Source organism: Phalacrocorax aristotelis, chromosome 6 (assembly GCF_949628215.1).
Source record: "Phalacrocorax aristotelis chromosome 6, bGulAri2.1, whole genome shotgun sequence".
Classification (NCBI taxonomy): Eukaryota; Metazoa; Chordata; class Aves; order Suliformes; family Phalacrocoracidae; genus Phalacrocorax; species Phalacrocorax aristotelis.
Genome location: NC_134281.1, coordinates 3100502 through 3122599, shown reverse-complemented (window position 1 = coordinate 3122599; position 22098 = coordinate 3100502). Strand labels below are relative to the sequence as shown.

General features: G+C 43.3%; 1 protein-coding gene across 3 annotated transcripts in view; it reads left to right on the top strand.

The window, feature by feature from the left end:
- Positions 1-22098, top strand: part of LOC142058457 (contactin-4) — a 353801-nt gene that overhangs the window by 305799 nt on the left and 25904 nt on the right. For all 3 annotated transcript variants that reach the window (XM_075095620.1, XM_075095621.1, XM_075095619.1), the window contains one exon: positions 6842-6969. In XM_075095620.1, coding sequence (XP_074951721.1) covers positions 6842-6969 — 128 coding nt within the window. The remainder of the gene's footprint in view (positions 1-6841; positions 6970-22098) is intronic.

Here is a 22098-nt window from a genome sequence, read left to right as displayed (position 1 = left end):
GGGTAACAGGACGTGGGCGAAGCTCAAGCTTGGAAAGGCCTGTCTGCTTACGAGGTGATGCTGCGTATTTTTGGCTGGTATTGGCGTAGGGAAGGAAGGCTCAGGTGGCATGACGAGGCGCTGGCGGGGGGTTAGGATCAGGGCTCTCCCCTTGCCCTCTCCTCTCTGCGCACCGGGGACAACTGAGAGTGCTGAGTGAAGCCCCGAGAAGTTGCCTTTGACCTCAGCATATACTTTAATAGGGATTAATGTTATGAAGCAGAAAGCTCTGACCTTACTGTTATTTATTTACGTAATGTAAAGGTTGTAGTCACACACGAAGACAGCATCCCAGGGCCACAGAAATTATTAGCTGTGGACCATATTCCGAACCAGCCCATTCTTCAAGTGACAAGCAGGTCCTCGTGAGCGGTGTCCCTGATTTTGGGGAGGGCTGTGCTCTGAGCAGTAAATCCTCCCTCTCAGCCAAACCTGTGAGCATTTCTAAATTTCACTGTGTTTTCCTGAAATAGCCTAATGGCCAATACTGCTTTTATGAGATCATTTTAATAATCCCAGTCTCTGCCTCATTGCATGGGAAGCGTTATTAAAAAGGTAATAAGCTGCTACAAAGACATGTGATCGAAATAGAAATAATTTGATAAATAATGCAATTGCCCGGAATCATTTGCATTTGCAGTAGACTTGTGGCATGAAGCAAAGTTGCTGTTAGGCTAAATATTGCTCTAGCTATTCCTTCCTATGAACCACGGGAAAAGGCTGAGCAAATACACCACTGAGACTGCACTCTGGTCTGTCTCGTGCTTCTGCTTTCTTCCTCTGCTTCCGACCCCCCCCCAGCCCCAGCAAGGCTCTGGAGGATGGACAGTAGGTCATTCATCATGTTGGCTGAAATACGCTGTTTTTCACAGGTACATTTAACCTAAATCCTCTCTCAGAAGACGGATTATCTCTTAGAAGAACTCTGGCACAACAGTCTCTTTTCAATAGCCACGTCTACCACTGCCACAAAGGCTGTACATGAAGGGATCAATGGTAGTTTTATCTCAAATTGCACTCGGTGTGTGTTTCTTCCAACTGACATTCATTTAAATGCTTGCACTAAGACATCTTTTCTCCCTGTAATAGAAAAAGGATCAGACATCCTAAGCATTGTTTCCTGGGGAAAAAAAAAAATTAAAATATTCACTTGGCTAAGCATGAAATATTTCGGATGCATGTGTTTAATCAACAGTGAAAGCAAGTGTAGTTACGCTTGTATTTCATAAATTAAAATGCTAAAATTATCAGATAAGAAACAACGTACCTTATTTCATTGCAGTAGTGCTAATATAACCATTTGAGAGGAAAAAAGAAAAAAAGTCACTTTATAATTATAAGCACTTTGCTCCGAAGAAACAGCGGAGCTCTGATTTGCAGTCCGGTAGTCCCGCCGCCCGCCTGTGTGCTGCGTCCCTCGGGAAGGCAACCGTTGCCGCCACACATGAGACCTGCCATATGCACCGCGTTTGTAGTCCATTCATGTTCCACGTGTTTCCATCTGCTGAACAGAAAAATAGAGGGCAAGCTGAGAAGAATGTATTGAGGGATACCTACAGTATCATCTGTCTGGTGCAGATCAGATCTTCTCTCGGTGATGTGTGTACTTTGTGAGTTACGAAATCATTTGCAATGAAAAGGTTAGTGCATGGACCTGCAACTTATCCCTGCAAAGGCTTTCACCCAGTGACTGCAAGGTGAGGGTGAGGTTGAACAGCCCCTGGCTCTGCAGTGCTGATGTATTTGGTTCCTGGACCTGCATAGATTTTCTTTTAATTAAACAACAGAGCAAGATGTTACAGTAGATATTAAAAGTCTGGGATTTTTAAGCAAACGTTCTGCCAAAGCATGAGGTCAAACCTGAGCAGCAGGTCGTAGGCGTGTTTTGGTAGATGCAAGTGATGCAGTCAGACACCCAAAGGTCAGATTTCCTGGGAGCTGGGCTGGAGGCAATTACTGATACTCAGCTTTATTATGTGCTCTGGGAGTTTTGCGGTTTTCAGTCATCGTTTATATTCCAAATAAGGGCTTGATCTCATTTTCAGAAAGTCAGCGATAAAACTCTTACTGATCTCAACAGGACGTGTTCTATCTCTAAATGCATATGTTACTGCCTGAGAAATATTTATCTGCTCCTGGGTGAGCTACATGAATCAGATCTATTGTGCTCGATTCGGGGTGGGAGGGAAGGTAACCTGCTGGATAGGAGACTGAACAGAGGTGGCAGATGTATCATGAGCTGAAAAATAAGCGCTAATAGATCAGACCAAAATGATTATGCACTGCTATTTTTCCTCATACTGCTCCAGGTCTGCCTGGCCTCTTCCATTTCCAGCAGCTGCTTGGAGACACTAGGCAAGTTAGCATTGCTGTGCTGGTCCAGGCAGCTGGCCGTGCTGATGTGGCCATGATGCCAAGGTGGGTCCTTTCTAGGTAGCTTGGGTGTCTGAATAGCAGCAGAGCTCTGCGCAGCTGTAGCACGCGCTTAGATATTTTTCATCCGTAAAGGTGCATCTTCCTCCTTCGCGTGCTTTCCAAGGTTCACAGCAAGCAAATAGACAGATGCCTTCAGACGCTTCCATTCCTGCAGAGCTGGCAAAGGACACACAGTTGTCGGGCATGCAGCATCGACAAGAAGCGGCTGTGGAAACTGTGTGCCTATCAGTTTTGGGAAAGGCTTCTTTAGGGTAATGCAAAGTGTTCAGCTTGCAACTTTTTATATTTGCTGCTGCAGTGGCAAAAAAAAAAACACTGGGCAAGGAAGGCTAGAGAGGAATGTTTTCAGCATTTTTAAAGGTCCTTTGTCCCCAGAAGAGTTTTGATCAAAATACTGACAAGGTCAGCTCTTCCTGGGGTAGAACCCAAAGCTTCGGATTCGGAAACAAACAATCCTTTTATCTCCTAATTTCAGATGTGTCTCCGCTCTCTGTGGACCTGAAATCTCCAGCTGACAACACGGACCAACAGATTCTCTCTTACAAATGCTATGTTTAAAATAGATGACCTTTCTTTATATAAGGATGGCAAGCTATCTTATATGATCTTTTTTTTCAAATGGATACTTTTATCTTCTTTGCTTTTTCTCTGATATTAGCAGTGACCATGAGCCGGGTTATCAGTAGAGCAGTTGCATTAACCTGTACAAGAAGAGATTTACGTTTTTCATTGTTACCACCGTTGTGGTTAATAGTAGCAGGGAACCCAAAACGTTCAATAGCAAGTCAACAGCTCATTTTTTGAGTTTGTAGTGGTTTAAAGAGGTGTATACTCAGCAACCAGCTCTCTGTTCTGAAGTAATACGCATGTTTCTTGGAAATGTGGGTTATTTTTATGTCTTCCCAAACATCTCATTAGAAAACATTCTGGGGGTGTATTTCAGAAGAGGAAGAGAGCGTACTGAACAGTGCTTCATTTAATTTGAACTTTGCGTCTTGAAAGAACTTTTTCAACCAAACTGCTAAAAGTGGTTGATGCAGGGATGTTTGCTTTCAAGCCAATTAGCAGTTTGAGAACCCTCAGTGCCTGAAATGAGCCTCTCCTCTCGTTTAATATAGACATGGCTGCAAAGAAAATTTGTGAATGAGCAAAATCGGTGAAAGTCCTTCGTACTTTCCCAACAAACTGTAACAAATTTCAAAGTGTTAAAATAATTACTTGTTAACTTCCAACACGCTGGATTCAAATTAGAGGACAAAACATTCAGTGTAGAAAAGCACCATCATCAAAAAGAGCCACATAACCATAAGGCCTCTTAGTGAGTGAGTCACAGTAAGGTTTTAATGGTCTGATTTATTAAAAAAACCAAAATAAAACAACAGTTAACTTGCACAATTATCTGTTAGTTTTAATGCTGGTCATTTACAGGATTGCGCGGTGAATTACTTAGTTACCAGATGAGAATTAAACATGCCTGGAGACTCTCCAAGGATTGGGTTTGCAGAACTTGGTGCAAGTCCTACCTGAACTCTTTGCAGCATGTTACCAGAGTTAAAAGATACCCGTGTGCTCAAACTGTAAAGCCAGCCATCCGTGGCTTTCAGCAAGAGATCACAGAATCACAGAATGCCAGGTTGGAAGGGACCTCAGGGATCATCTAGTCCAACCTTTCTGGGAAGAGCACAGCCTAGACAAGACAGCCCAGCTCCCTGTCCAGACGACCCTTAAAGGTGTCCAACGTGGCCGAGCCAACCCCTTCCCTGGGGAGATTATTCCAATGGTGACTGTCCTCACTGTGAAAAATTTCCCACGGAAGGAAATAAAGCCAGCACTAGCTCCCTGAGATGTGCCAGAGCCAATGGTGGATGGACACTCCTCATCCAAAGGTTGTATTTAGAGCAATCCACTCCACATTAACCATAAACTAATTTTACATTGGGAATAAAGACAACTTCGAAGGAAACCAATAGCGTGAGAAAGACAGAGACAGAAAAAGCATTATAATTTGAAATTAAAGCTGGCTTCGTCAACTGACACAATCAAAATGATCTATGGAAGTGGTTATCCAGTGAATAGGATTCAACCATATGGCTAAAAATAAAAATAAATTAAAATAGAATCTCAACTGTACAGAAATAGTCCAAAACATCACTTTATTTCTTGGGTTGCAAAAATGCTGAGGGAGTGAGTGCAGAGTCTGGCAGGGGCAGCGCCGGAGCCGGGTGGTCCTTCTTTTGCTGGAGCATATTGCTGAGCTTGTTCTGTCGTTTATATTGATTTGAATTTTAATGCATGCCAAGGGCACCTTCAGCTTTCAGAAAGGCACTCTTGTTTCCGAAGACCTGAAATTGGTAACAGCAGTAAATAATTCCTTGGGAGCTCCTGGTGCTGCCGCTGCCCAGGCTCCTGCACTGGAGCCCAGTGCGGCAAGTCCTGTGCTCCAGCGCACATTTAATGTAATACGTGCATTGATTTGTGCCAGCATAGTAGTGAAGATAAGAGACAAGTAGCTATATACTACTCTCTTCCAATTATTGAGCTGGAGCAACTGCTACAGAAGCAAATATATGGCACTGGACTCCTGCAAAAATAAATTACAGTGGTGAATGTTACTGACGGCAACAATTTGGAGACCTATAAGCCAGTTGAGAAACTTCTATTAATATCACCGCTAGTGATGTGTGAAATATAACCTCTGTCCCTGGTTGCTGCCAGCTGGCCTGCATGTTGTTGTGCTGCTGCAAGAGCAGGTCAGGGAGAGGCTAGCCAGGACGGAGATCCGGTGGCTGCTGTCGGAGCATCTTGTACCGTCTTCCTCCTCCTCGCTCGGTACCGTTGTTGTAAAGACACTCAAACCTTCCCGTTTTTCGAAGCAGGCCTATGCATGTGGACCGAGCAGCCTGTGTGTGCCCATCAAGAGAGCGTGGCACGACAAAAAGCAGCCGCACTGCCTCCCTTGGGCGAGACGATTATCTCCCGAGTCCCGCTGGAGACCATGTCAGCCCAGCGGCTGCAGCTGGCCAGAGCCTGGGGAGCCCCACGGCTGGCGTGGGCAGATCTCCTTCACGCCTGTGTTCATGCCTTGTCTCACGCCGGTGCTTGATTCAGCTGCCTCAGTGCTATCCCATGGCTGCAAGAAAAGGCTCCTGCAGATTCGTGCCGTCTGTTTCTTAAAGTCTTCTCAGGTGGGAAGTGCCATCGCAGCACTTCTGTAATGGTGCAAGTGTTGTTTGCTGAGTTTCTTTCCTCCTAATTTCTTAATCCAGTTGCGCAGATCTTGATTGGCATTAAGGATGCAGGAAGGCTTCTTCGTTTTCTTTCAAATTAGTTAAATTGGGAAATAATTGAGTAGGAGAAGGCAGGAATTAATACAAGATTCTCAATGCAGGTCTGAAAGTGGCTGAAGGGGAGAAAGCAGATTGTGCTGCCAGACATGATACTGAGCAGACAGCCAAGTATTTTGCTAAAAGAGGTGATATTAGACTGGGAGAAAGGTTTTTCTGGAGTCTCCTTAGATTATGCCTCCACAGGGCACGAGTCATTCATGTTTTGATGAGATTTACTGGGCAGGGCCAGGTTTTCTGTTTTCACTGACATAGAGCAGAAAAAAAAATGAAGAAACAGAACAGAATGGAACAGGAGGCAAAGGTAATTGTGAGAATAAGGCAAGCCTGAAGTGCAGCCCTCGTGCAAGAGGAGGGGCTGGGGATCACCCCAGGAATTGACGTGCCATCCCCGCCCTCCTCTCGCCATCCAAGAGACGTGCACTGCCGCAGATAACAACACTGTTTTGAGAGGGAGTACGTATATGAGGAGGGGATGGGAATGAAATAGGATTATTTTTTTTTTTTAACCTGCAAATACAACTGCGGATAAGCCCCGCGGGCTGAGTTATACTGCAGGTGGAGAGTGCAGAGGGGAAGCTTGGCAGCGTGGTACCCTTGCTGAAAAGCCATCAGCCGGCTTCAAAAAAAAGCACCAATAAAACACCTGCTTCATTGCATCTGTTCGGCAGAAGCTTTTACATTGTTAAGCAGCAAGCGTGGGCATTTTTAGATGGAGCCTGTGTACCACATGTTGCAAGGGTTGTCATGGTGAGTGCTGAATATCAAAGTACAGACACGTGTAAAACCTACACAAGCTGCTGGTGTGTAAATTAAAGTTGCCCTCAAGTAAAAACACAGAAAACTCATGTACATGATGCATTCAGTATTTATGAACTGTGTCCTGAGAGATTCCTGTCAGCTAAACTCCCTCTGTAACAGGCAACTGACTGTTGTTCAAACCATCAATAATTAATGCAGACTCGAAAGAGTTTTATGGTAACTTAAGAAATACACAACTTCTGTGTCTGCTGCCTTTCCAGAATCACTGTTTTGGACAACGGGAGCCTCCGGATTGTCAACGTCACCAAATCCGACGCGGGAAGTTACACCTGCGTGGCCACAAACCACTTCGGGACAGCGAGCAGCACGGGCAGCTTGGTTGTGAAAGGTAATTGCAATTTTTATTGCATAGGACTGATACTCCGTTTTAGTGTCTAAGAGCATCCCAAGCAGCCCCATGCATGCTGCACCTTCCCCTTCGATGCTGATGCAAGCAGAGCCCGGGGGGATTAAAGTGTCTTTTGCATCTCGGAGACCTGCCGAGCCGCGCGGGTCAGAGACAAAGTTAAGAGCAAGAAGCTGACGGATGGTGCTTACAGCAACCTAATGCGTTTGTTTTCACACGTAGTTTAAAATTATACTGCAAACGATATGGGAATTGTAATACACAGCCAGGTCCCTGGTCCATAGCGTTGAATGACTCCTTTTTAGCAATGGCCAGTAATCGTGTGTGAGAAATATTTGCTGTTGCCGCAGCCAGCTGTGTCCTAAGATTCAATTTTGCAAAGGACATGCATAAAGCCATGGCGCACCCATGGAGAAATGTTGCCCTCGGCATGCTGAGATTAGGTGGTGTCCTTTAAAAACACGTCTTATCTAGTTCAACTTCATTTATTCTTATTACTCCTAAAGTTCTATTATCTTTTTGAAAAGCTTCTGAACTCTTTAATAGATCTTGTCTTGTTGCAGAATGCTGCAAGGGGTTCACCTTTGCGATTCAGTGTCATAATTTTTGAAAAGATGCACAAACTCTGATGTAATTTCATTATGTTTTATCCAGGGCTGAATTTCTGCATTTCAGGAATTCAAAGCGTTTACTCATGTGTATTCAGAATTTTTCTGTCAAATATTTTTTTCAAAGGCCAAAGCTATAACATTTGACAAAAATGTTTAAAGTAATATTTTGATGAACAATGAGGGACACTGACAAATGTCTTAAATTCAATTTTGCCTGCTTATGAGCAGTCCAATGTCTGATAAATTATTATAGGTGATAAATATATAGATTATTACACTTATAATCACTCTCCATCTCCTTCTTATTTAGGGAAAAACCTATATTGGGTAACGAATGAGGAAAGATTGATTACAAAGCAATAAATCAATCACAAAACTCTAATGCTGTCAGTTTTAATTCTCCCATATATTGGCATTGATGAATAGCGTTCAGTTAGAGGCTCTCCCAATCTATTATTTTTATGGTATATAGGGAATACTTTAAAATGTTTCAATGCAAGTTTTAATTTGTGGTTTTTACAGTCGGAGCACATTTCAGCAAGTAGCGTCAGGATCAGGCAAGCGCTGAGAAAGCTGGCGAGCGCCCGCCGTAGTTACGAGCTGCGGGCGACAGTGGTACAGCAGCCGGTTTTTCTCAGAGCAGAGTGTTCGCCTCTGCCTTAGCTGTCCAGTGAGGAACTTATAGTTCCATGGGATGTTCCTGGGGTTGTGCTCAACGGCACCTGGGCCTTCTGCTTCCCTTACGCCAAGGGGCTGACGGTGCAGCCCCAGCGTGGAGGGCTGCCTTATCCCTTCACGTCTCCTACAGGTATTTATTGTAAAAGGGACGCTGTGACATACTGACACCAAGAGTTCTTTGTTCTTCAGGTCTGGAGTTGATCTGAACAGCTTGTATGGCATTTGCCCATGCCTACGTCGCTCCCTGCAAACAAAAACAGAGACGAGTGAGGATCAGCATTAGATCTCTGTATGAGCTGACTCTGCCTTTTTGTAATCTGTGATGTCCTAAGGAGGCACCCACAGCAAAGAGCTAAGAAAGTGAGGCTCAGGGAAAATGAATGTAAAAAAGACCTTGTCTATTATTAAAAGGGTCGATCAGCTACTGCCTGCCACAGCGCAAAACTGGAGAGCGAAATGGTAAACACAGCCCAAACATCCTTCCCTGGGCTCCGCGGGGACCGCAGGAGGGTGGTGCGGGCTCACGGCAGGAGACACCGGCTTTTCAGCTGCAGGCTGGGCATGGCATGGCTGAGGTCACCCTGGTTTTCCGAGCGCTGCGAGGCACGAAGGGGGTTGAATCGGGATCTGCAGTTCAGGGACCACTTGTACCACCGTAAAAAAGCCAGTAGTTGAAAATTGGACTGTGTTTCATTTCTGTTATCGGAGAGTCATGCTTCTGTAATTCATGGCTTATGCTTTCTTCCTCGCGGTACCCAAGGAATAGCCCCTAACTCCGAGCGCAGTAGTCAGCAGTTATTGTACCTGATCTTTGGGTTCATGTGGTTTACAAATCACTTTTCTTTGCGGTAAGGTTATAAAGGATTAGCAAGTACTTTTTTCTCCCTCAGTGCTCCGTTTTAACTCGATTCCATTAGCATTAATGGGAGCGACACATGTGCATGAAGCAGAGAATACACTCTTAAGCCCAGGATGGGGATATTAACAACAAACTGAGAAATGCAATTTCAAAGTCCATCCCATAAAAAAGTAAAAAAGAGCAGAAACTATTCTGAACTCCAAATGAACTGTGTAAAATACCGTCTTTTACACTGAAATGCTTGAATTTCTCTGCCCTAAGTAAAACACTGGCAAGTTTTGACAGAAATATGACTGAATACCTTATTTTAACTCAGTTTTGCGGTGTACAAAAAGACTAATTTATCAGCTGATGAGTTTTTTGACCTTAAGATATGCTTATATTCTTTTCTAACTCAACTTATGTCACTGAGGAAAAAACTGTGAAGGTCAATAGACATTTTTTCTAACCTTCCTGTGTTCTTCCATTAATATTGCAGGTTCTTTTTTTATTTTTAATTTTCTTTCTCTCTCAGAGATGCCGACAGTGTCAAAGACAGTGTAGGCAAGGATGGGAAGAGGAGGACAATATCTGTTACGCCAGAACCAAGGAGCTTAAAATAAATCTCTGGCAAACAACCAGAGAGGGATGAATAAATATTCATATTATGCATGAGTAGACAGCTTAAAAAATATGAAATTCTGACGGGTGCCCACAGGGCTGCGTATTAACATGCCGTTGTCAGAGCTGGGGAACCTCGGTGGTTTTCCAAACCAGTGGGATTGTGGTTTGGGTTTGTTCTGTTGGTTGGCGCTAAACGAGAACGACTATGGCCCGCGAGACCTGAAATCTTGCAAACTTGCATTACGGTTTGACCTTTGAATTAAAAAGCAGGACCGAGTTTGTAAGGGTACAGGCGACTCCTGCAGACAGTGTTCAGAGCTATGTAAAACATGGCATGTGTTTACATGTAGTACATAAATATTAATTTCCATCTTTCTTTTTCCATTTTTTCCTATACTTGAGGCTAAATGTTCAGTTCTTCCAACACACAGAAGATCTAGAGACTTTCTCAGTACTGGGGGATTAAACGGCAAATAGTGTAAGCAGGCGCAGACTGTACGCTGTGGGGATTTTTGTATTTAACGCAGTGATATAAATTGGCTAATACAGCAGCAGCTCTGAAATAGGAAACCAATTTCAGGACATTGCCATAATAGTTCTGAGTTCAGGAAGCACGAGGAGAGGCTCCTGGCGCCAACGTCCCAGCTTGTGCAATGGCTAAACCCCCGTGAAGTTTCTCTGGCAGCATTAGGCACGGAAGAAGCAGCACGAACAAGCTAATGGCGGGAAGGCAGATGACAATAGCGTATCGCCACCGTTTCTCTCACAGGATGAGAAAAAATCTTTGTCAGGCAGCTTGTTTCCCAGGAGATACACCGAATATCTCGACGAGCCTGTGGCCAGCTTTGCTTTTGTGACGTTGGAGAAGAGTGGGTCGTGGCGCCCACCGTAGCCATGTGTGGCTGCTTCTCACACGTCTGCTTTCCTTTTGGTCGTGTTCTGAGCTATAAATCTTCCTCTATATAAATATATATATTTATAAAAATTTTATGTAAATTTATATAAAAATCTATCTATAAATCTACTCATTCAGCTTGACTCCGCAGCCTGTAGCTTCACGGTGTGGTCCTTAGTAATTTCCAAGTAGGCAGGAGCGATGTGCCGCGCTCCGACGGACGAGCGGATGCGCAGGGGAGCGGGGCTGCTGCTGCGTCCGTACTGGGAGCTGTGGGTGTGGAACTGGCCACGGAGGAGCGGTGGCAGGCATTGTCCTGCAGCGGAGATGCTCTCGGCTTTCAAAGCACTCCAGCCTGCCAGAAACTAGCTTTTCATACCATTTATTAGCCAGTTGTCTTTGATTGCAGACCAGGATGATCCAGGCCTTTCCAGTCCCCTTATTGCAGTGGTTTAACAGGCAGAAACAGCGTGTGAACGCTTGGTAGAGTCTGTACGTTTCTGTTCTCGTCGGGAGGTACAGCAACTCCGGTCACGTTGTTTCATCTCTGAAAGGGCAAGTTCCGATGGCTTTATTTGCTTGTTTCATTATGATGCACCTTTAACATTTTCCTACTGCCATTAGCTCGTCTCGTTTGGACTGTCAGGGGAGGGCTCAAGGCAGTAAAAGCAAGAGAACTTTTGTTAGCTGGTATCCGTGTCACTCTAGCAGAAAAAGAATACAAAGATAATGTCAGGAGGTTATTTTTTTCTCATGCCTGTATAGACTGATAGTCCTAATTTTGTCCAGCACAGTGATCCAAATTATTTTCTGTAAAACTGCATATTTCCCACTCTAAGCCTATTCCTTTGTCTGAACGTCGAATGGGTGTATTGCACTTAAAATTGCAATGATTAATTAAATACTGTAAATTCTGGCCCATTACTGAGCAACTTTTCAGAGGCTTCAGATGTTACTGCCCTTAAACCTGCAATTCTTACTGTGTTATTCTAGTCTTTCAAAAGTAGCTGGGCTCGTCGTTCAGGGGCAGCGCTGCGCTGCCCAGCCTGCACCCAGCATTCGCGCTCTGTGCAAACAGCGTCGTGGGATGCGATGGCCTTCCTGGCCCTTCTGGCCATCCGTGGTTGTCACCGTTTCGACGTCGCTTGATCAGTATTGAACTGTGTTCTTTGGAAAATGTGTTGTGCTTGCCTCGTATCCATGGGGCTAGAGTGGACTTATACTGCTCTGGATTGTCTTAGTAGATCAGGAGTAACCATTCTTTCACCTTCAGAGATCACGAATATTACGCTGCCCATAAAGAACTGAAGAGAGTTTAGTTCTCCAGCTCCACAGGTATGTGCCCATGGAGAGACATCACGCCCTAATGACCGACCATCTGTCCGCTAGCACATGTTTCAGAAGTTTTGGGTTGAACGTGGCCGATAATGCATGGTGCAGGGTTTCTTTAAGTCATTTGTGGCTTAATTTCCACATAATACAGTAAGCTGGTATGTGCTAACGAGCACATGTGCAATCAAACAGAATTGCTTATGCTTCCTTTTCTATTTGTTCGTAATGTTCTTCGGTTGGGCTGAGGTGACTTTGATACCTTCGTACCCATCAGCCTTCTGAAGCTGAACGGCGCAGAGGCTGGTCGCAGGGGCGTGTGCGCCTGCAGTGCTCATCATGAAACCCCGGCTATTGCATTTCACAGGAGCACAGTTTCAGTCATTTGTAGTTCATTTTATCTTTGAAGACATCATCATACCCCCCCGTAATTGTGTTAAAGGCAACTTAGTATAATGCCTTCAGTTTGATTTTTTTTTAATCTAGTACTTGTTTATAAACTTAAGGGTCTAGACAGACTTTTAAGTTAATCCCATGTTTATGTTATAGTAGTCTAACGAATAAAACTCAGAAAATAGATCAAAATCAGATGGAGACCCATATCGTCAGAATATCCCTCATGGGTTTTCAGAGAATTATTTTATTCTTTTGGAAATGTTTACACATGACCACGATTCTGATTTTTTTTTTGTTGGATACTCATAAACTCAACCCAGAGTGAACATCCAGAGCGTTATCGTATGAGTTTTAGATGACAGTTGTGGCTTCCTTACAAAATTATTTCCATCCTTAGGAAGGTGTGTGTGTCTATTTATATCTTGGTTTATACTTAAAAATAATTTATTTCCGTTATCACAGGCACTGATTCTGCATAACAGAGCTAGTATTGCTGACTCTGTTCTTTACCATCTGCTTTAGCTTCAGTGCCAGCCTTAAATCTAAAGCTATGGCCATTTGCACCACCAAGATCAGCAAATGCTGGGCTTGCCTACAACCGAGCTCGTTCTCAAATAGTGCCATTACTGACTCCATCAATAAAAAAAGGTGGTGTTTAATAAACCTGATCTTTTTCTTAGTCAAAAATACATATGGCTTTGTTGAAATAAATCTACTGACCTCTGCGGAGGCGTTGGGTGCATTAACAAAGCGTCTCTCCTTGTTAGGCTGTACTCGGATCTGGCTACAGAGGAATTCTGTAGCGGTTTTGCTTTGCAGTTGTGCAAAACGCCAATCTTTCAGCAAGGAGTGTGTGTGTTTTCGTGAGTGTCCTTTTTGGTTTTTTTTTTTCCATCAGCGAATACAAATAACTGCAGGGCCAGGAATTTTACAAGCTGTTCTCAACTATCTCCTGGCTGCTTCTGAGCCACTGGGATATCAATTGCTTGGGGTGGAGGTTTAACTTTTTTCCCAAGAGGGAGAGGAAGCCATACATTAAGATGTTATGTTTTTTTACTCTAACCAGGGGAAAAATACAGCAGATACTTACCCGTTGACCCATTTAAGCACTCTCCACATTACCAGAAACCCTCTCTATACCTCCCTGATTTTTCCCCCCTCAGATACATTGCTGCTTCTTTGCTCATATGGAAAGCTGTCCCAGAAAGCTATTGCAGGCTTTTCCCATACCATCCGTCCATATGTCGTGGGTTTAGTGGTTAGTCATTTTGAAACGTGAATACCCCATCATCACTCTTTCTGAGGTCTGTCTTGATCTAGCAGTGTTTAAGGTCATGCAAGGTCTTTATTCTTCTTTCCTCACGCTTCAACTCAATCTAATTTAAATTCGTGTTGGTTATGCCTCAGCCTTTAAGAAGGGACCTGGTTAATGACACCTGGTGTTGAAAGCACAAAATATAATTTTAAAAAGAGAGGTAGAGTTTAAAGTAATAATCCCAGAGCAGCACTTTAGGGCTGTTCATATTTTACGGGCTTTTTATAATTACGCTGGATAGCACACGAGGTGTGTGTCTGGCTGGTATCAAAGCCAAGATGTTCTGCACTTACCAAAGGCACAGAACTCTGAAAAAGGCAAAAGAAGTTTTATTATTGTTAAAGGGTTTTTTAGTAGTTGCTGGACACAGTTTTTGTACGTAATCCAGACATGAATGACCACCCCTTATCAGGCTTAACACACTGTTTTAAAAAATTTCAGGGAGAAAAAGCCAATTTAGAGTACAAACTGTTGTTCTCCAGAATCTCTAAATCAGGGTTTTATAGGCAAAAAAGAGCCATAGAGATATGTAAGCTCTGATTTATTTGTGAGTACATGTTGCTGTATGTTCACGTTTAGGAAATAAAGCATTTTTTAAGTTTGAAAATCTTTTCTTGACTTCTAACTCACAACCAGTAGCAAATGCTTGATTTTAACAATTGACAATGATAGCAATAATCTTTGGCTGTAAAATTGCGAAGGAATCTATTCAGCTCTAATTGGACTATTTCCACCGACACCAATTATTTCTAGGACACAATTAAGGGTCTTTTGCTAGGTTTAAATAAAATTATGACCCAAAGCAGTGCATGAAAAGCACAATTATAAATGAGAGAGCTGTGCATCCGCTGCCTCTTCTCCTCCCTCCCCTCAACCGCGGTAGCCCCAGTGCTTCAGGCTGCACTTTGCTGGGTCTCCTTAATGAACCCTGGGTGGAAGAAATTCAAGCAGAAGCTGGTGGCGGAGCTGGTATCCAGTAGATACCTCAGGGTCTTGCAGCTTTTAAGGAGCTCTTCTCCATATGGCACTTCAAACACAAGGCTTAATCAAGTATTTTATAGTTTCAGGCAACTTATATGTTTATTTCCAACTGCAAACCACAGTCAGAGGTTGTATGATGCCTATCCGAATTTCCTTCTGCAGCTGTAAGGAGCTCACCTTTGTGTTCCAGAGCTGGCAGGTGCATCTCCTCTGTGTGTGTTACACCTGAGTCTGGTAAGCACTTGGGTTTTTCTCCCACCTCCGTTCAGGTGAGAACCCAAGGTCATCAGAAAAATCAGGTCAGCCCCAAAGCACCCAGGGAAGATGCAATAGCTGTGTATCCTGTCAGCATTTCCATTTTTCTGACAGTTAATTGAAGCAAAAGGGTCGTAATTATCCTGAGATTACAGAAGTGGCAAAAGGAGAAGCAGATGCCTTGTCTACCATCGAGCCTTCCCCAAAGCCACCCCTCCTCGGGTCCGCTCAGAGGCGCCTTTTGCTTTTGATTTCCTTAACGTGAGCTTGTCAAACACAACAGCTGTGAACTATTAGCTGCATTGTGCTGGGGAAGGCCGGTGACCTTGCTCGAGCTTTGGCGAGGATCGTAGCAAGCGTCGGAGGGCCCAGCCCATGGGTAACTCCATCGGCCCCTTTGGGGACGTGTCGCAACACAAGTTCGTGGTCAAGCTGCGGAGTGAGACTGAACTCGCGACAGCTTGTGAATGAACAGCACCGGAAAAGCTGCCGGCTTCTCATCTGGGAGAGAAAAAAATTAGGTCAGCTGCTAAGGACAAAAACAGTAAATGGCAAAGAAACATGTTAAGGAAATCAGCTGTAAAATACCAATGGTTTGCTCTTAGGGGTAGCTGAGTGAAGTAAGTTAGGGTTTCTTCCCTTGTAAACACTTACTGATCATAACAAATAAAACTTGTAAACATAATACAACTGTTAAGCTTCATTAAATTTGCAGCAGACAATTAATTTTTTTCAGGGAATTCAAAGGGTCTTCTGTAGTACTGGTTCAGTTTAATTGAACATATTACCACAAGCAGACAATAAGAAATATATTGAAGATATCCATCTGGCTTGCACGGAAAACCTCGTGCGTTTCGTTTTCTGCGGCTGTCACAGGCCGTACTAATTGCCGTGTTTTGGCTGTTTTACAATCAGTGTGATTTAGCCATTAACATGATAAAAGTCGTCTTGGTGAAGAGCTTGATATTAAAAAGCATAGATCTCCAGCCTATCTCTCTTGCCAGTTTTGGACTTATCTCTAGCATTATTACAGTTATATTTTTAAAAGCAAAAAAAATACAAATATATTGGCTCTCACAGAGCAGCTTCTCCAGGTACTTTGCCTATCTGATCCTGATGTAGAGAGTGCCAGTTGGTGTGAAATATTTGCTCTGAATCACGGTAAATGCAGCAGATTCTTCCCCCCACTTCCCTTCCCACTGCCTTCTCCTTTCTCCTCTGTGTCCCTCCGACCCCCAGCCAGCGTTCAGGCACATCAGGGGTCTTAAAACTGATAACTGCACAGGTAAATAAGGAAGTCAAGACAAGAACAAGTGGCTGGTGCTCATAAATATACGTGATTCAGAACATGATGTGGAAGAAAAATACTTTCTTTAGAAAAATTCAACCATTATGTCTGTATACCTTAAGGAGGGGAAGATTTAATATTTTTGTTCTGTATTTTTACCTTAAACCCACACTGTGTTGCAGGGTCAGCATTGTTGCAAACTCTCTTGCCATAAAAAAAAAAAAAAGGTTTAGAATAATTCCTTAAAAAACTCAGTGCTTTCATTTTAGGAATTTTCTTGTCCTCTCCCAAAAAAGCAAGAGGTTCAGGAGTTGTCAATCATCAACAGAAGATTGAGTTGTTCAGCCATCACTGAAGATCAAATCCAGACATCACCTGAAAGAGGAGACGACCTATAGGTTAAACACAGGCTCTTACTGGGATGAAGGCAGGTTAATTTACACTTTTTATCAACTTGCTTTGATTTATTTTAATGTGATCCATTTCAGGAAGGTTAAAATATTTTTCAGGTTTTGAATGTAAATGAAAAACCACCATAGGTAAAATGAAACCATAGACCACAGACTTCTGATAGATATTTTAATCAAAATAAATGTAGTGCATTTAATTTTATGTCTGTGTGCTTATGTATGTGGTTATGTATAAAATATAAGCAACAAACTATTTCATCCAAGTTAATTTTGTAAGTGAAGAAGACTAGCCAGAGCTTGTTAGCTGGAAATTGCTATCAGACCAGGGACAGCCACAAATTCGTAAGAAAGGAAATGTGTTCGACTCAACGTTTCCCACCCATTTCCCTCGCTCTTGCCGAGGCTACTTTAGCCCTTGGAGAAGAGCCACTACGAGAAGCAGGACGAGCTGAGGTCTGTCGGACGAGCCGGCACGGTACAACCCGTTAACGAGGCAGTACCGCCACGCGGGGCAAGCCAGAAGTGTGCCCCAGAGAGGAGGCCGGTCGGGGGGAGCTGGGCTGATTGACCTCTCCCGTGCCGGCGGCTCTGGCAGCTAACAGGGAGTCCGTGCCGCTGGCTCTGCACACGTGCGGGCTACTCGAGAAGAAAGTAGTCCAACTGGGCTTGGATATAAGGGGCCGTATCTCAGTTCCTGCAGCGTTGTGTGTCTTAGTGGAGTTACCAGGAAGCTCTGGCAGTGGAAGATCTGTCCCCTCAAGCTTTTAGTTTCATGAAATTATTTTGGTTTCTAGGAAATGAAACTTGACAGTTTCTGGGCTGCTGTGCGATGTGATCCCATGTCTCTTTGCTCCAGGTCTTGCATTGTAAGTCTACTAACGTTACGACTTTGATCGTCATCCCAAAGGAGGATACATACAGTTTGTCCTTTTCCAACGCATGCAGTGGGATAAACTTCCAGACATGAGTTTCATGGGAAACCCACAAATCTTGGGTAAATTAGGGCCGCACTTTAGGAGAAAACACAACAACAGAGAAAACCGAGATCGTTGTGGCATACGGTCCTGTTGTGGAAGATGGGAGCAGGTCTCCCTGGTTCCCTCCACACGAAAGCAATTCAGTCTGACTGTGCAGTTTGGGATCTAAACACGGCATGCCTCGGGACAGTGACTGCCGATCTCCATTTTAGGTAAGGATGAAGGAAGCAGTGTGGGAGAATAAAGGGGGGAAGTGATAATGACTCTCTTATCCTAAGAACTTTATATCCTTGAAAATAGTGACTAAGAACAGACTGGCCTGAAGGCTATGTTTTTAACATCAAAGATACAGAGGAAATGTTTAGAAAGCACATTTTCTGTCGTAGGAGGAAAAAGTGTAAGAGTGTTGAAGAAAAGAATCTGGGACAGTACTTGGGGAAATATCAGTCCTTTTGTGTTATTTCCTCAGAAGCATTTTTGGAAGCAGCTTAGCAGAACCAAACTTCTGAGGTTTTGAGCTGTTGTGATTTTTTTCTCCCTGAGCCTAGCTGGATTGCAAACAGGTTACTCAAAGTTGCTTATCAGATAATAATAGTCAAGCGGCACATGGATAAAGACTGGGAGTGATGGGTTCTGACACATCAGAGAGTAACTGAAGCGCTGCTGAACTATGGTGAGGTGGTGGTTGCAATATTAGGGACTCCTGGGACCCGATTTTCACCTCTTCTAATGCACCTTAAGTAAGATTATGCGCAATCCCACCAAAGTTAATAGGAAGACTAGAGTCCCTTGTCTTAATCCAAAAATGGTGATGGGGGTACTGTATCACCATGCTCAAACCAGCCATTTGGGAATGCGACATGAATATGAATGTTGATGACTCCAAAGCAGGTTGACTCTGAAATACAAAGATGTTTGGTCACTGAATTGACTCACTGTGGCTTGGGTTGGTTTCCTCTGTCTCTCTCTGCCCCGCGCACATTTGGAATATGAATTTTGCTTTCATTATGTTTGAAGTTTTTAACGTATCATGAAGAACTAGAGACCAAAGTTGTAGCTTTTAGCACTGTGTTTTCTTTTAGCTACGTTGTGAATATATCTCAATAATAATTAGAGTTTATTTAGAAAGTCAGAAGTATTCCACCAGTGAAAATTTAAGTTCCTTCCATGTCTAAGCGCACAGTAGAAAGTCTCTGTAAAAATCCAAGCCTGAATCCCTTAGTCCTGGTAACTAAACTGTTTGGTGCAGTTGAAGATAACCATCATTTCCCGTAGCAGAGAGCCACGAGTGGGAGTTTTGGGGAGAAATATTGTAGACCGTGGCTGAAGTCCTTGCAAAGCTGTGTGCTCGGGGCCAAACTCATCCGTCGCTGAAACCAGGCTGAGAGGAGAGACGGTAGCGCTGATGTGCTATTTGTTCCTCCTCTATGTGTGTCTTTGCAAGTTGGATCTTGATTCCTGTTTTGAAATTATTTACATAAGAAAAACTTGTGGCTAATTTGAAATAAAATGCCATGTAACAGGAGAAATGTCAGGGACACTTTTTAATGATGCTCTGTGTTGAATATTTATTCAGTAGAAGTAGGAGCTGGGGATTTTGTGCAAGTTATAATGACGGGATGGTCTTGCAGGTTGTTATTTTTATTTCACTTGTGATCCTGCCTCCATCTTGCTCCTTCCCGTAACATCAGGGCTGGGGCTCAACCAACGAGAGAGCAAAACAGTAGCATGACCCTCAGAAGAAGGGTTTGCCTTCTCACTGTGTCACTAACTAATTGGAACACGGAGAAACGAGTAACTTCCTTGCAAGAGAGCACAGGACATTGAGACATCTTGCCTTCCCCAGGAAACAAATTAGATGTTTGTGGCCCAGAATTTCTTTTTTCAAGGTTTGTTTTATCGGTTCTGTTCTTACTGTCGCTTGATCTGCTCGGAAATAGGTGTTTGGGCTTCAGCCTTGCCTGTGGTAGCGTGGAAGTTTCGACGGGGTTTCAAGAAAAGTTAATCTTAAATAAAAAGATCTGCAGTGCACAGTGGTATAAGATGACAAAACAGTTTATAATGAAGGTCTTAGTTCCATTTTATAGGCTGGGCAAATAAGGCAGGAGAGACTTTTAATGACTTGCTCAAGGTCAGACAGAAAGTAAAGAGGAGAGCTTGTTTTATTCCCTCTTGCTCTGAGGTCCGGGCTCGTGCTGGCCTTCGCCCCACAGAGCAGCCTTGCTCTTCGCTCTATCCTCTTCCCCTTCCTTTGCTTACCTAATTCTCTTTTCGATGGAATTCTGTTAAGCTTAATTGTTCACACTTGGTTGAGATTCAAAGTCGAAATATTCAGTTTACAGGCGGGCTCCCCTGCTGAGCTTGCCCCTGTCGGGAGCCATGTGCAAGCCGGCGGGTCTGGATATGCTCCCTCGCTGAATGCTGCTGGAGACAGCTAAAATCGCCCCGTCTCTCTTGCTTTTCCTCTCCCTGTTGCCTGACTCAGTTCTTCGGATACTTGTAAATTCCTGAGGTTTGTAGCTGAGAAAGCTATTGCGCTTTCCTCATTTGGCTTAAACTCACAGGTACTTTTTGATGATGTATATTTTCCACGAGTTGGCCTGAATAGACTTAAACTTTTGTTATCAATGTGTACAAATTAGATAAGAATTCAGCATTATAATTATTAACTAGAGGCATTCTCTTTCTATTAGAAACATTATATTTAAATAGTTGCTTCAATTTTGTTGTAAAATAATTTTAACTGGAAAAAAATTGGATGCTACATGTGACAGCAATAGGTTTTTTCTGAGTGTTTAGTTTATTAAAAAGTTTGACATTTTATTTGAGGCTGACCTTCTGAGCTGACCTGACAAGATTTGAAACTGAAAATACATTTTTAAAAGTTATTTGCGTAATTGATTGCCCTACCTGCCCGCAGATTGTCACGCCTCGTCCTGCCCACTGCATAACAGCTTCTTAATTATGTCATCTGGATGTCATTTCCCGAGGCGCCAGGGGAATGCCCAGATTTCTTTTTAGTGTAGGTTGTAAATAGCTTGGGAATTTTAGGACTTTTCTTTTGTGTGGTAGAGTCATTTCTCTATGGGAGCTATTTGCGAGAGCTTCTACTAATTATATTCTAATTATAAAATAGAAGGAGCAGATGCTGCTTTAGAGAGATACTTTGGTGGAAGGCTTTCACAGGATGGATGCAGCATCCTACCCAGCAGATAAGCCATTGTAGTAACAGCAGGAGATAAACACTCCATGGTGAAAATGGAGGTGGTCGTTTTTCCTAGTGACAGATAGCCATGAGTTCCAGTGGGAAACTCTCTGCAGTGTTCTTGGGTCTTTATATTGAGTTTTGTGTTCCAGTGGAGATTCCAACTCTTTAATAAACAAATACATTTGGTACTTACTAAAATTAGTGAGTCTTGATATCCCACTTTCTGTCAATAAATTTTTCTTTTTTCAGTCTGTCAAGAGGTGGAGGGAGGAAGGGCAAAAAGGAATTGTACGTTAGAAACAAGGAAAGTCAGAGTAAGAGAGTAAGTCCTGATTGCTCCTTAGAGCTCCACCGAACCTGAGGGTTAAGGTGTCTGGAAGCAGCCAGAGAACCTGCTGAACTGGAGTGGGTTTGTATTTTAAAAGTAGGGTTGAGAAGAGGTGGAACTGCCAAATGGCAGAAGTTTGGCTTTGGAATCGTCCTCAGTGCTATAATGAACATATATTCAGTAGGTCCTAGTTCTTTGTCTCCGTAACCATGACGTCACAGCTGGAGGAAACTGATGAAAATTATTTAGCCAGGGCAAAACTTGCTGGTTCGTTTGTGACGTAAGAGTTTTTCCCACCCACGCAGGGTAACCCCTCAGGATACACTGGCCAATCCAAGTTAGCAATGGAAATACACCGTATATTCTGCTGATGTGCAGCATAGGGGTCGTAGTTTCAAATAAAACCATTAGTTCTGACACCTAAGTTACGTTTCTAAGTGCTGGCTGTTATGAAGTCTCTCCGGTCACTGTCCCTAAGACAGGTCCTCCGAGGGCAGGACAATGACGCTGGGAAAGCATGCAAAATATTGCTACATGTTCTAAATTCCTCTTTTAATTGCAGTGAGATCTTTAGCCTCATATCACAGAAGTAAAATCTTAGATCCAGTGCTCTTCTTATTCTGCAGCAAATTTAAATTTAAAGCAAGGCCAAAAGTCCCTAAAACCAAATACAAAAGTGACTGCAGTAGGCCTTGACCCTTGACCAAATGAAAGTGAAAGGAGATGCTTCCCTTCGGCTGGTTTTGTAGGGCAGCTTAAGGGGCGTTGTGGGTCTGTATTTCGTGCTACAGCGTGTGATGGCCAAAATCCCAACGTAAAGAAGATAGTGCCGGATTAAGTTAGGGACATCCCTGAACATAGAGTCACGCATGCATGTAGTAATGAAAATAAATTTACTTTAGGTGATATGTAGATAAATACCAGAATGATCCTGTGACATCCTCTATGCTTGTGTGTGCCTATGGCTCTATTGCAAGT